The sequence below is a fragment of the Eucalyptus grandis genome, chromosome 1 (assembly GCF_016545825.1).
Source record: "Eucalyptus grandis isolate ANBG69807.140 chromosome 1, ASM1654582v1, whole genome shotgun sequence".
In the NCBI taxonomy this organism is placed as follows: Eukaryota; Viridiplantae; Streptophyta; class Magnoliopsida; order Myrtales; family Myrtaceae; genus Eucalyptus; species Eucalyptus grandis.
Genome location: NC_052612.1, coordinates 49031264 through 49046488, shown reverse-complemented (window position 1 = coordinate 49046488; position 15225 = coordinate 49031264). Strand labels below are relative to the sequence as shown.

General features: G+C 39.5%; 1 protein-coding gene across 2 annotated transcripts; it reads right to left on the bottom strand.

Moving 5' to 3' along the window:
* Positions 1–738: 738 nt before the first annotated feature.
* Positions 739–4748, bottom strand: LOC104415446 (receptor-like protein EIX2). Of its 2 annotated transcripts, XR_005548440.1 has the most exons (3): positions 4701–4748; positions 2442–4632; positions 739–1509 (listed from the first exon to the last, which is right to left on the bottom strand). XR_005548440.1 is itself a non-coding variant. In XM_039306824.1 (2 exons), exon 2 carries the CDS (start codon positions 4608–4610, stop codon positions 2550–2552), a length of 2061 nt encoding a protein of 686 aa, XP_039162758.1. In that variant the 5' UTR covers positions 4611–4632; positions 4701–4748; the 3' UTR covers positions 739–2549. The 2 variants fall into 2 exon arrangements, 1 of the variants encoding a protein (XP_039162758.1); XM_039306824.1 differs by having other exon boundaries at positions 739–4632.
* Positions 4749–15225: the final 10477 nt, after the last annotated feature.

Below are 15225 nucleotides of genomic sequence, written 5' to 3'. Positions count from 1 at the left end.
TCACATTTGATTTTTTCACGCTTTGTATCTCTTCGTGATAACCGTCCATTTGATAACCGCTTTAATGGGGAGGCAATTTATAAAAAGAACGATTATTAATTTCGTAAGGGCAATCACAGGATCTAACACAAATTCTCTCATTTGGTAATACATCATTAGTACACGAGAAGATTGGGTTAGTAGAGTATACTAGTAATTTCATTGAATCTTCGTGAATTTCTAATCAATGCTTGAATTTTGTTCTTCAATGCGTGATTAGAATCACCGGTTTATGTCTAACAACAAACTGCCTAGGTTCTCAATTACAGTCTTCCTCGATTCCTTGGTTATTTGATGCCAGGTTGTGAACAGCGGGGCCCACTCAGCATTTCAGGCGATGGCGCCTGCAAACTCCCCGAGCAAGCCGCCTTCCACTTCAATTAGGCTGTGGTTTCTCGCCCAGCTCGACAACGATTTGTTTCCGGAGGAAGATTCAACACACCGGCTAGGCATGTGAAGCCGCGGTTCTTTTTTCTAGTGCTTCCCATGGAAATTATGTGCAGCCAGCAGTTTACAACGACTAAAACGAAAAACAAACAAGGGAAATTTCCCAGACAGAGCCGTGGTTCACGGTGGCGATATTTTTAGAGCTGCTTCAGAGTTCAGACGATCACTTTAGTTGCAGAGGCGAACATGCTAAACAGATCCACCATGTTCTAGTAAACGTAAGCAATGTGAGGTGGTGAATGCAAGTAAAGCTAAATTTGATCAGCATCCCGAATTTTATCATTATGTAAGGTTAAATTCAGATTCTATATAGTCGCTGAAAGAACATAAGCTTCCGAGCAAAACTCATCCTGTCCAAATATTGAGAATTGGAACTATCCCCATTTCCAATAGGCAAATCAACACCCTTCATTTTCCGCTTTGGACACTGATTCCAATAGCCAATATTAATGCCCTTCACCTGCAACCCTCCTCCCCACGCACCGCCATCTGGGCGGTCACACTCTTAGTTCCATTTCCAATAGGCAAATCAACGCCCTTCACCCGCAACCCTCCTCCCCTTGGGAGCACAGCACCCACGTTATGGCCTCACATGCGATCGGGAGTCGGCTCTAATACCATTTGTAAGGACCCGGGCCCCCCTCCCCGCACACTCTCCCCCCCTTGGGAGCATAGCACCCTCGTTATGGCCTCACACCCGCAACCCTCCTCCCCTTGGGAGCACGGCACCCTCGTTATGGCCTCACACGTGGTCGGGAGTCGGTTCTGATACCATTTGTAAGGACCTGGGCCCCACTGTGTAATGTTGTCCTCCCTCATGGGTTTCTTCTCAGCATAGCGGAAGCGTACGTGAAACGCGTTACACAGATTAGAGGGACCAATCTTTATAAACTAGCCCAAGACTCCCCCCTATGCGATGCGGGACAAGAGAGAGATCCCTTCCCTGCGCACATCTGGGGACTGAAGCGCGGACGCACTGCCATCCCTCCTCCTCGCGCACCGCCGTTTGGGCCGTCACATTAGCTTCCAGATGAAAATAAAATAAAAAAATAAAAAAACCCAATCAGCTTTAGGGGACCAGCTTACTATGATCTAGCCGTTTAAAAAGCTACAAAATTTTCCTTTTATTAGTTGATTTCTGACTTAGTTGATAGATGTTTAATACCGTAGGTAAAAATAATATGACCAACACTCAAATGTTGAGTAGTCCTTTAGAAAATTATCGCCACTATAAGAAATTTCTCGACTTTCAAATGAAATAATAAATTACCAACTCCTTTGGAATTTTGCCAGGGCCGTAATTAAAGTACCAACACTAAAATAAATTACTATTTCAAATTAACGTTGGTAAATGTATTATAATATTAGTACATTACAAAGGACACTCATAATTTCAAAGGAGCTAGCAAAATCGTGAAATGTCGATAATTTCCGAGAAGTTGGTAATTTACAAATTTTCAGGATGTTAGTGGACTGCTTGTAGTGCTGGTAGTTTATAGACCCCGCCCGTAAAACTTGAAAAAACTTGGTAATGGGCTAAATCAATTAGGAGATTGGTCAATTCACGGTGATATACAAAACCACTTGCGAAATTTAAAGATATTCGCAAGTTACTATTTTAGCGGAAGATTAGTATATCGGCCACAATTTTTTACCAAGAAGATTGGAAAATTTCCAGCAGCTTTAAAATTCAACCAAGGCGGAAATTTTCTAGTTTTGAATCCATTTGCGTGCTTCCCTACCCATCCTCTCATGATCCAAGAATTGGAGGCCCGTCAATGTTGAGGCCCATTTAAATCTGTCTGAACGAGCACTCATTAACAGGGAAAAGAAGTTGCATAGAAATCATATTTAGGCTGAAAAGAGAGAGAGTAGAAAGCATAGTTTGGCTAGGAAGACAAAGTAGAAAGAGTAGTGTTTTGAGAATAGACATCATAGAATGCTAATTAAATTACCTGAATAAGCAAACTCATGGAAGGGAAGAGATCACACGAGCACAAGTTCTAAGTAAACCTAAAATGAAGAACTAAAGGCAGGGGAGAGAGCACGAGATTGCTCCTTTCTTATGTGCTTCCTGACAGTCTCACTCTCTTCAACTTGGCTACCTTCACTGCTATGGTCACATAAGCCTTGTTTGTTGCTTGATCCGCAAAGCTGAAATATGCAAGTCTCCAATCTTTCTTGAACTGTAAAACTCCGAAAAAGCCCCAGAACCCAGTTGCAAATCCAAGCATTACAACCACATAGAACAATGCCTTATCAAGCTTATCCTCTTCATGTGTATCTTTTGGGTGAGAGATTTTCGGTGGTTGAGGCGCCTCAGCTCCGAGGCATTTTTTTCTCAGAAGATCACCACATAGTAGAGGATTGCTAGCATAAATGGAAGGATCATCGAGTGTTTGAATTTGATTTCCTTTTGGAATCTGCCCATTCAAGTTGTTTTGTGACAAGTTGAGGTGGGCTAGGGATGTTAACTCTGAAATGCCTTGTGGAATTGTCCCTGAGAGGTAGTTGTTTGAAAGATCAAGAGACTCGAGTGACGTCATGTTCCCAATGCCAATGGGAATATTTCCAGAGAGATGGTTGTGAGACAAGTTCAAGCCATGCAATCCTGAGAGGAAAGAAAGTTCTTCGGGAATTAACCCATTCAAAAAGTTGCTAGAGAGATCCAAATTGACCACAAGTTGCAAAACAATTCTGGTGTATTCGTTATATCTTCCCTTTATGATCTCAACCACGTGCTCTTGATCCCAATCTAGACTTAAAATTCTCGATCCAAATGGAATGCTTTGATTGAAGTTGGTCATGCTGCTCATATTGCCAAGACAATGTGGGATCGTTCCCGTCAAATTGTTCATTGCCATATCTAATATTTGCAATCTTGATAGTGAACAGAGTTGTGAAGGGATGCTGCCGACAAATCTATTCTCCCGTAGCCTCAGGATCAACAAGGACTGAAAGCTTTCGTCAAACCATGTCGAAATGCTTCCAGACAAATTATTCTCTCCAAGGTCTAAAATTACCAGATGTGTACAATAACCTAAAGCTTGAGGAAGCTCCCCATTGAGATGGTTTCCATTCAAGTGTAGGCTAATAAGGTAGGGCAATGATCCAAGTGAGCTAGGAATTATTCCGGACAACTTATTAAATGACAAAGTCAAGAATGATAAAGAATTCTTCCAACAGTCTGGAATACTTCCGGATAGGCTATTGTTGGCAAGATTTAATTCAACCAGCTCCATGTTGCATAATGATGACGGTAGAGTACCATTGATCAGGTTATCATTGAGATGCAAATCATATACTTGGTACCTAATACCGATATCTATCGGAAGAGGTCCAAAGATCAAGTTGTGGGAGAGATCTAAAAAGGAACAATTAATAGACATGTTGGGCAATGGCCCAATAATCTGATTGTAAGATAGATCAAGCTTGGAAATTGTCAAGTTGGCTGACCATTGTGGCAAGGGCCCAGTAATCTGATTGTAAGATAGATCGAGCTCATGAATCATCAAGTTGGCTAACCATTTTGGCAAAGGCCTAGTAATCTGATTGTTAGATAGATCGAGCCAGGAAAACGTCAAGTTGGCTGACCATTCTGACAGGGGCCCAGTAATTTGATTGTAAGATAGATTGAGCGTGAAAAACGTCAAGTTGGCCGACCATTCTGGCAGGGGCCCAGTAATCTGATTATTAGATAGATCGATATCGTAAAACGTCAAGTTGGCCGACCATTCTGGCAGGGGCCCAGTAATCTGATTATTAGATAGATCGATATCGTAAAACGTCAAGTTGGCTGACCATTCTAGCAAGGGCCCAGTAATCTGATTGTAAGATAGATCGACCTCGGAAAACATCAAGTTGGCTGACCATTCTGGCAGGGGCCCAGTAATCTGATTGTAAGATAGATCAAGCCTGGAAGACGTCAAGTCGGTTGACCATTCTGGTAGGGGCCCAGTAATTTGATTGTAAGATAGATCGAGCCTGGAAAACGTCAAGTTGGCTGACCATTCTGGCAGGGGCCCAGTAATCTGATTGTAAGATAGATCGAGCATGGAAAACGTCAAGTTGGCCGACCATTCTGGCAGGGGCCCAGTAATCTGATTGTAAGATAGATCGAGCATGGAAAACGTCAAGTTGGCCGACCATTCGGGGGGCCCGAATGTCCCCGATTGTAAGATAGATCGAGCATGGAAAACGTCAAGTTGGCCGACCATTCTGGCAAGGGCCCAGTAATTTGATTGCAAGATAGATTGAGCTCGAAAAACGTCAAGTTGGCTGACCATTATGGCAAGGGCCCAGTAATCTGATTGTAAGATAGATCGAGCGAAGAAAACGTCAAGTTGGCCGACCATTCTGGCAAGGGCCCAGTAATCTGATTGTAAGATAGATCGAGCAAAGAAAACATCAAGTTGGTTGACCATTTTGGCAAGGTAATTTGATTGTGAGATAGATCGAGCCAAGAAAACGTCAAGTTGGCTAACCATTTCGGCAAGGGCCCAAAAAGGGAAGCATTGGTGAGTGTGATTTTTATAGCTTTGGCTTGTGTCTGAATCCATAGGGGAAATTTAGTTCCAAATTTGCAAGAGTTCATCATAATATCTTCTAGTTGGAAAGGGGGTATCCAGCTGGGTTTTGCCTTAAAACTCAAGTTATGATTGTTATCGATGTGCAACAACTTGAGCCTTGACAAATTAGAAAAATGGATTTCGGTAATCACACCTTCTAAATGATTATATCCAAGATCCAAGTATTGCAAAGCCCCCAATTTCCCTAACGACGCGGGAATGTGCCCCACCAATTGATTATTAGAAAGATCTAGTGTTTCCAAGTTTGACAATGATTCGATGACACTAGGGATTGGACTGGTGAAGAAATTGTTGGAAAGTAGAATATGTTTTAAGTTTGTGAAGTGCACCAACCAGTTGGGCAAAGCACCCTAAAGATGATTATAACATATCTCTAGATGCTCTAAGCTATTCTCGATGGGTCCAGATGAATTTCCTTGGGTTGTTGAAATCTCTTCTCCGATTTGGTTTTCATGCAAATGCAATGACTTGAGGTACCGATTGTTCTTTAAGAATGAGAAAATGCCTCCTTCAATTCCGTCAAAAAGATTTTTCCCAAGATCAAGATGAACAAGGCTTGTAAACTTGTCAAACCACATGGGAATTGATGAGTTGAAAGAGTTGCTTGAAAGATTAAGATGCTGAAGAGAAGTCATGTTTTGAAATAAAGTGCTTGGGATGGGACCTACAAAAAGATTACTCGAAAGATCGAGGTACTGAAGATGAAAAAGAGAAGTAGAATTGGCCAAGTGATCGAAAGACAGATGAAGATTATGTAATCCACAACCTGATAAGCTCAAATACGATAAAGCTGGGAGCGTGCTAATCACTTGCATGAGGACTCTTTTGTTCGCAATCATCGAGCCACTAATGTCAAGGTACTTTAGTGACCGAAGATAAGAAACCCATATGATATCATCCACAACCAAATTTTCATATTCATTATGAAGATCGAGGACTTCCAACTTGGTGAGATTTCCCAATTGTTGAGGAACCGTTCCGTAGAAGTTGGCAAACGATAGATTGAGGTACCTCAATTGTTTAATCGACCCGATGAATTCAGGTATTCTTTTTTGATTGAAATCGATCCCACTTAAGTCCAAGTGGTTCAAGTATCTTAAGTGGAGCAAAGAAGAGTTAAACTCACCAGCTAGGAAGAGCTTCGGTTCCATGTCTCTTCTTGGTTGGGGTAATAATTGGAGCTTGATGACATGACCATATACTCCATCACAAATCACTCCTTCCCATCTACAACAATCTTTGCCTTTCCACGAAGAAAGCAAGCCGGATGGATCAAAGAGGCTTTGTTGAAGTTGGAGCAGAGTCTCTCTTTCTTGCGCTCTGTAAATAGATGTTGAATTGTTACAGAAGCACACGCATGAATGATCTAAAATGAGTAATAGAGTTACTAGTGTGAGCACTTGGGAACAATAACTCCCCATGAGCAATGAAGGAAAGGATGAATTCATGTTTTAGAGTGAGGGGTATAAGGGTCCTCTAATCAAACTCAAATCATTTATAGAGAAGGGCAGGGAGAGATCTCTCTTTTAACGTGGCAACTTGTGGTTACATGCATCCGCCTTATGTGTATGCATGTGTATCATCTATATGCAGTGCATTTAAGGTCCACACATGATAGTTTTCATTAGGGAAAAAAGGCACATCCATTCTTGCCGTTGGAGTTTGTAAATTGATGAGTAGACCCCATCTAGACGAGAAGTCCACGTCAACTTGGAAGCAAGACCAGCGCCATTACGAAGATTGTGGACAAGTCTATCCAGTTTTTTGTAGTGCCTATCTCAGAACAAGTCAAGTCTTTTGAGTCTTGTGTTGTTATTCAGGGAGAAGTGCCAAAAAAGTCCTAAACCTTTTGGCTTTGTGCCGATTTAGTCCTAAACCTTTTTTTGGTGCCAATTTAGTCCTAAACCTTTTTACGTTGTGCCAATTAAGTCCTTTCCGGCCAATTTTGACCGGATTTTGCTTCTTGGGACCCCCGGCTGACGTGGCTGATCGGCGCCGACGTGTATATTTTTAATAGTATTTTAATTTTTTTGAATTTTTTTCTTTTTATTTTTATTCTTTTCTTTATTTTTTTTATTTTTTTTTATTTTTCTGCTCATCTTCTTCCTCCGGCCCGGTCGTCGGAGCTCGCCGACCGGCTAGAGGCAACGGCCGGCGAGGTCTCGACCTCGCCGGCCACCTTGCTAGTGGCCGCGAGGGCGGCCTCGCGCCGGGTGGGCGAGGCTCACCCTCGCCGGATCTGGCGAGGCTCGACCCTCGCCAGATCCGGCGCGAGGAGGAGCTGGCGGGGCTCACCCTCGCCAGATCCGGCAAGGGCGAGCCTCGCCCGCAGTGCGAGGCCGCCCTCGAGACTGGGCGGCGAGGCTTGCCCTCGTCGGATTTGGCGAGGTCAAGTCTCGCCCATGGCCGACGGGCGACCTCGCCAGCTCCTCCTCGCGTCGGATTTGGCGAGGTCGAACCTCGCCGGCCTTGGGCGAGGCTTGACCCTCGCCGGATCCGACGAGGGCGAGCCTTGCCCACCCGACACGAGGCCGCCCTCGAGGCTTGGGCGGCGAGGCTCGCCCTCGCCGGATCTGGCTAGGGTGAGCCCCGCCGGCTCCTCCCGCGCCGGATCTAGCGAGGTCGAGCCTCCCGGATCCGGCGAGGGCGAGCCTCGCCCGCCCGGCGTGAGGCCGCCCTCGCGGCCCCGGCGAGGTGGCTGGTCGTCGAGCTCGCGACCGGCTGGAGGAAGAAGATGAGCAGAAAAATAAAAAAAGAATAAAGAATAAAGAAAAGAATAAAAATAAAAAGAGAAAAAATAAAAATAAAAAAATTCAAAAAAATTAAAATACTATTAAAAATTATACACATCAGCGTCGATCAGGCCACGTCAGCCGGCCGGCGTCCAGTCAGCAAAATCCGGTCAAAATTGGGCGGAAAGGACTTAATTGACACAACGTAAAAAGGTTTAGGACTAAATCGGTACCAAAAAAAGGTTTAAGACTAAATCGGCACAAAGCCAAAAGGTTTAGGACTTTTTTGGCACTTTTCCCTTGTTATTCATATTAAGGTCATTTCTTGGTCTACATTGCGTGTTTTTAAAGACCATCTATTTGATGTTTTGATCTTAACTAAATTACTAACTTTGAAATAACGATGGTAATGTACCATTCATCACGATATCACGGAGAGACGATAGAAGAGGTACATAGATTTAAGTTGTCGGAGAGATATTAATATATATATATTAGGGGTGTGGTAGTTTGAGTGTGAGACAAATCAAGCCACAAAGTTCACATGTTGGCCGACCATAAAGGCAAAGCCCCCAAAATGGAGGCATTTCAGAGAGAGATGCCATGGTCCTCTGCTCTTGTATGCATTTATTGTGGAAATGTCGATCTAGTTGGGATTTGCCTTAAAAGTTCAGTAATTATTGCTAATATCCAAAATACTACAGGCTAGACCTAGATTATCTATAGTGTGGATCGCTCGGGCATAGGGAGCAATATATGGGAACGCGGAACATCAGTTGTGCTAACGATAGGGGTAGACTTCTTTTAATCAAGTAATTAGGATAAGTCGTGATTTTGTAGTCACGATAAAGATAATATAGGTAGTATAATATGTTTCTAACATATCTCGTTCAAACAAGAATTACTATTTTGAATTATGTTTTCAACTACAAAATATATCAGCATGAAAAATATATTTCGAATAAGTAATAGAGATTAATATATTGGAACATCAAGAACACTCATTTTAGTTTATGAGTTTATTCTCATCTCATAGGATATCTTGTGTACCTGGAACTTACGTGCCGTGTGAGAGATGAATGTATGCACCTAGAATATTTAATAATCGTGAGGAATTTAATCCATCGCTTTAGTTTTCAATTGCAAAAAAGAGAAAGTTCATATGATCCTTTCAATTAAAGATCGTATATGACTCCAAGTCGAGTCAATGTTTACCACTCTTTAAAGTTCATGAAAATGAAAATCCACTGATAACTCCAAGTCGAAGCCAACGTTTCTAACATTTCTAGTATTCTTTTTATTTTTTGCTTTCGCGACGTAGTAAGTCCAGTAGAGTAATCACACTATTAGTATCACAGCTTAAAAATGTTGAAACTGAGAGGTGTTTGCCTTTGCCCACTACTATAAGCCGATAACACCGACTCATACCATTTTATTTTCCTCTGGCCGAACCAATGTCCATATCGATTAGGATTTTTTTTTTTTTTTTTTACAAGTAAATATCGTGTATTCGCAAAACTCTAGCAACTGTGGGCGGACAAACTGTATTACTACCCTAAGCATTTATGCAAAAGCTTCATTTGAGCCAATAATTTCCCAAAACCCAACACAAGACTAATGTGACATTCTCCCTCTTTTTTTTTTTGGTTAAGAAAGATTGAATCCAAATATACGAGAGGCTTTTTCAATAACGTTTAATCAATGAATCAGTCACTCGCAAATCACAAAAACTTTCAGACTTTCCTGGTTGTTTAGAGAGCTTAAATTGGTGTCTACTCAACAAATGAAGAGTTTTCAAAAATTCTTATGGACTACACTCATGGAGAGACTTTGTTATGCATTTGCATTCTCTTATTAAGATATGTAAAGGCCACCATTTGAGTGTCGATTATAGGTAAAGATAACACTGGCAATCCACAAATAACTCCAAGTCAAGTGAATGTTCTCTCTCTATGTAATAAAGCAACTTCCCGGATGATACATGTTGATGTCGCAATGATCGCGTCCTAATGAGAAAGAACTTAATGATGGTACATTTTATTGATTAGATAGTGCAATAAAATGAAGGGAATGTAATATCTATCGAAAGATTATATATTGTAAATCTACAGAAAGGAAAGGGCTCATTTTTTACCTTAATTACATCATTTTCATTGAACTGGTAAAGTTTCTAGCTTTTTGCATTATAGTCGAGAACTTTGAATTAGCAAGAAGTAACATCAAGTGCTTCCAACTAATTACTTCTTATAAATTTTTAAGTTTCTGGTATTCTGAAGGCGCTTCTATAGGGGTTGGCACTTCATCATCACCAATATTTAAGTTCTTCTACAAAACGCATAGAATGTCCTCCACGGCAGGCTCATGCTTATCCGTCTTCCTCTCATCACTAAGCATGAATAAATCAACTGGACTAAGCTCTCTTCTCAACTCTGCTTCCTATTAGTGTTGGAATATGTCTTGAGTTTGGGCTCGTAAGCGAAAGTCTAAATTCATATAAGAGATTTTCTATTTGGGAATTTGATAGATAAATAAGCATAAAATTAAAAACTTAAAAGTAAAGTCCAAGTTGGATTAAGTTTCACAACAAATTAGGGATATCAACTTTCCAAATTTGGGTTGGATTCGGCAAGGCCTAGAGTTCCACGTTTAATATAAAAAAAAAAAAAAAAAAAAAAAAGCAAATCTCTTTTGGGAGTTGGCCTCCATAATTCGCCGTCTATGGAGAGTTCCCGGGTCAACAGAATTCTCATACAATTGATGGAGAATAATTCGTGAATTAAGTCTCAGGAAGTTGGTGTTCAAGCTGAGAAATCATGCGGTAAGATTTGGAAATTTCTTTGTGATATTCAGAAATATGTTGCTAGGAATTGTGAAGAATAAACATTATAGGGTTTAATTAGAGACAAAAAATACTAAGAGTGATTGAGTTACTTGAATGCAATTGTAATCTCCACCGTATCTCTTGATTGCTTGATTTATGGCGAAATCTCACAATGCTCCCCCTATGGAGTAGGCCACACCGGCCAATCTATGCAAATCAAGTGTCCCCTTTATTTCATTGTTTGATCGCTTGTAGTTAGCATGGTCAAATCAACAATATGTAATTATAAAATAGGGTCAATATTTCTTTATAAGACTCAGTTCACCAACGTTGTCTTTTTTTCCTCAAAGTGAAACTATCCATTATACAGTTTAAGTTTGACTGAGAGGGGAACATAAGGGCCTAACAAAAGGCACGAAATTTTACTTTCTCTACAGTTATCCATCCAAAACTTCTCTTCCCTGAAGTGTGTCGCATGCTTTGTTTCGCCCCGTTAATTTTTTTTTCTCGCATGTAGCTTCTATAATTAAACGACAAAGATCACTACAAAACATACATCAACTAATGAGGAAATTAAACTACATTTATAATTTAACATGTCTGATTAAACGATGCTAAACATTTTGATGCGCTTGTCCTTCCTATGATTTCTGAAATGTGTCAAGTTAGAAGATTATTCGAGTAATGTGACAATGATGGCGAGCTATAGTAGTGAGTAGCTTCTAAATTGCTTTTCTAGTTTCTCCATTTAGAGTTCGTGGAATGCAAAATGTAATTTTCCATAACTCGAATTTCAAGGATACTAAAACCCGAACTATATTAAAGAAAAATTCGCTAACACAAATTGAGATGGGTCTTTGATGCTTTGTCTAAGAGCAGAGCCTCTCTTTCTTGCTCTCTTGCAAATAAAAGTTGAGTTTCTAAAGAAGCATAAACCTGAATGATTTAAAATGAGCAATAAGACTTACTAGCGAATGGACTTTAGAACAATATCTCCCCATGAGCAATGAGGGATAATCACGTGGGCAGAGAACAAATTTACATTTTAGAGAGTGGGGGTTTAAGAACCTCTAATTAAACCCAGATCATTCATAGAGAAAAGCGGGGGGAGATTTTTCTTTTAATGTGACAAGTCGGGGTTCCACACATGCACCTTATGTGCTTGCATGTGTGCCATCTTGAAGGATGTATATGTAGCACATGTGAGATCCACATATCATAATCAGAGAAGAGAAGGCACATCCATTATTACAATTGGAGTTAGTAAATTGATGACAGGACCCATCTAGAAGATTAAATTCAACCTCTACAAATTAGTCCAAGTGAAAAGCAGCTCCACTAAGGAAATAGAGGAAAGTTACGCCCAATTTTTGTAGTGGCGAACACGAACTAAGTCTGAATCTTATGAGTTAATAATTGTTTCTCCATAAAAATGCGTGTCTATAACGGCACCATTCATTTCACGTTATGATTTTTATCAATTCTGAAATAACAATTTTAATTAGTCTTGTTGCCCGTGTTGTGCACGGGAATTTGCCGGCCATTGCTTATAATAATCACAGTACTAGAAGAAAAACACATCTATTCTTGTAAGAGAGAATTCAATTGGACTTTGTAAATTGATGATGGGGCCCATCCGGAAAGAGAGAATTCAACCTATACAAGTTAGTCCAAGTGTAAAGCAACTCCACTAAGAAGATCATGGAGAATTATGCCTAATTTTTATATTGCCTAACACGGACAAAGTCTAAGTCTTATGAGTTAATAATTGTTTACTTTAAAAATGCGTGTCTAGTCTTATGGGTCAATGACTGTTTCTCTATATAAATGCGTGTCTATAACGACATAGTTAATTTCATGTTATGATTTTTACTAAATAATCAAAATCGAAATAATGATCTTAATTAGTGTTGTTGCCCATGCTACATGTAGGATTTTGTCGGCCATTGCTTAAAAAAGCAATGCTTGGATAGGATGAGTTTGCCTGGTCGGTGATTGTGTAGAGTCTGAATTGATGACTGGGCCCATCCGGAAGAGAGAATTCAACCTTTACAAGTTAGTCCAAGTGTAAAGCAACTCCACTAAGAAGATCGTGGAGAATTACGCCTAATTTTTGTAGTGCCTAACACGGACAAAGTCTAAGTCTTATGAGTTAATAATTGTTTACTTTAAAAATGCGTGTCTAGTCTTATGGGTCAATGACTATTTCTCTATATAAATGCGTGTCTATAACAACATAGTTAATTTCATGTTATGATTTTTACTAAATAATCAAAATCGAAATAACGATCTTAATTAGTCTTGTTGCCCATGCTACATGTAGGATTTTGTCGGCCATTGCTTAAAAAGCAATGTTTGGATAGGATGAGTTTGCCTGGTCGGTGATTGTGTAGAATCTGAATTGATGACTGGGCCCCATCTGGAAGAGAGAATTCAACCTTTACAAGTTAGTCCAAGTTTAAAGCAACTCCACTAAGAAGATCTTGGAGAATTATGCCTAATTTTTATAGTGCCTAACACGGACAAAGTCTAAGTCTTATGAGTTAATAATTGTTTACTTTAAAAATGCGTGTCTAGTCTTATGGGTCAATGACTGTTTCTCTATATAAATGCGTGTCTATAACGACATAGTTAATTTCATGTTATGATTTTTACTAAATAATCAAAATCGAAATAACGATCTTAATTAGTCTTGTTGCCCATGCTACACGTAGGATTTTGTCGGCCATTGCTTAAAAAGCAATGTTTGGATAGGATGAGTTTGCCTGGTCGGTGATTGTGTAGAATCTGAATTGATGACTGGGCCCCATCTGGAAGAGAGAATTCAACCTTTACAAGTTAGTCCAAGTTTAAAGCAACTCCACTAAGAAGATCTTGGAGAATTATGCCTAATTTTTGTAGTGCCTAACACGGACAAAGTCTAAGTCTTATGAGTTAATAATTGTTTACTTTAAAAATGCGCGTCTAGTCTTATGGGTCAATGACTATTTCTCTATATAAATGCGTGTCTATAACGACATAGTTAATTTCATGTTATGATTTTTACTAAATTATCAAAATCGAAATAACGATCTTAATTAGTCTTGTTGCCCATGCTACACATAGGATTTTGTCGGCCATTGCTTAAAAAGCAATGTTTGGATAGGATGAGTTTGCCTGGTCGGTGATTGTGTAGAATCTGAATTGATGACTGGGCCCCATCTGGAAGAGAGAATTCAACCTTTACAAGTTAGTCCAAGTGTAAAGCAACTCCACTAAGAAGATCATGGAGAATTACGCCTAATTTTTGTAGTGCCTAACACGTACAAAGTCTAAGTCTTATGAGTTAATAATTGTTTACTTTAAAAATGCGTGTCTAGTCTTATGGGTCAATGACTATTTCTCTATATAAATGCGTGTCTATAACGACATAGTTAATTTCATGTTATGATTTTTACTAAATAATCAAAATCGAAATAACGATCTTAATTAGTCTTGTTGCCCATGCTACACGTAGGATTTTGTCGGCCATTGCTTAAAAAGCAATGTTTGGATAGGATGAGTTTGCCTGGTCGGTGATTGTGTAGAATCTGAATTGATGACTGGGCCCCATCTGGAAGAGAGAATTCAACCTTTACAAGTTAGTCCAAGTTTAAAGCAACTCCACTAAGAAGATCTTGGAGAATTACGCCTAATTTTTGTAGTGCCTAACATGCACAAAGTCTAAGTCTTATGAGTTAATAATTGTTTACTTTAAAAATGCGTGTCTAGTCTTATGGGTCAATGACTATTTCTCTATATAAATGCGTGTCTATAACGACATAGTTAATTTCATGTTATGATTTTTACTAAATTATCAAAATCGAAATAATGATCTTAATTAGTCTTGTTGCCCATGCTACATGTAGGATTTTGTCGGCCATTGCTTAAAAAGCAATGTTTGGATAGGATGAGTTTGCCTAGCTGGTGATTGTGTAGAATCTGAATTGATGACCGGGCCCCATCCAGAAGAGAGAATTCAACCTTTACAAGTTAGTCCAAGTGTAAAGCAACTCCACTAAGAAGATCGTGGAGAATTACGCCTAATTTTTGTAGTGCTTAACACGGACAAAGTCTAAGTCTTATGAGTTAATAATTGTTTACTTTAAAAATGCTTGTCTAGTCTTATGGGTCAATGACTGTTTCTCTATATAAATGCGTGTCTATAACGACATAGTTAATTTCATGTTATGATTTTTACTAAATTATCAAAATCGAAATAACGATCTTAATTAGTCTTGTTGCCCATGCTACATGTAGGATGCTACATGTAGGATTTTGTCGGCCATTGTTTAAAAAGTAATGTTTGGATAGGATGAGTTTGCCTGGTCGGTGATTGTGTAGAATCTGAATTTAACCTTATGTTAGATAAAATTCTGGTTGCTTTATCAAGTTTAACTATACCTGCGTTCACCATCTTAAATTACTTAAGTTTATTCAAACATGTTTTTTGAACTACTTTGGATCGTCGGTTTTCTATGCTCTTAAATGATCCGTTCATATAGATCAAGTATATATACATACATATATACGTATATATATATGTATATATACGTATATATATACACATATATGTATA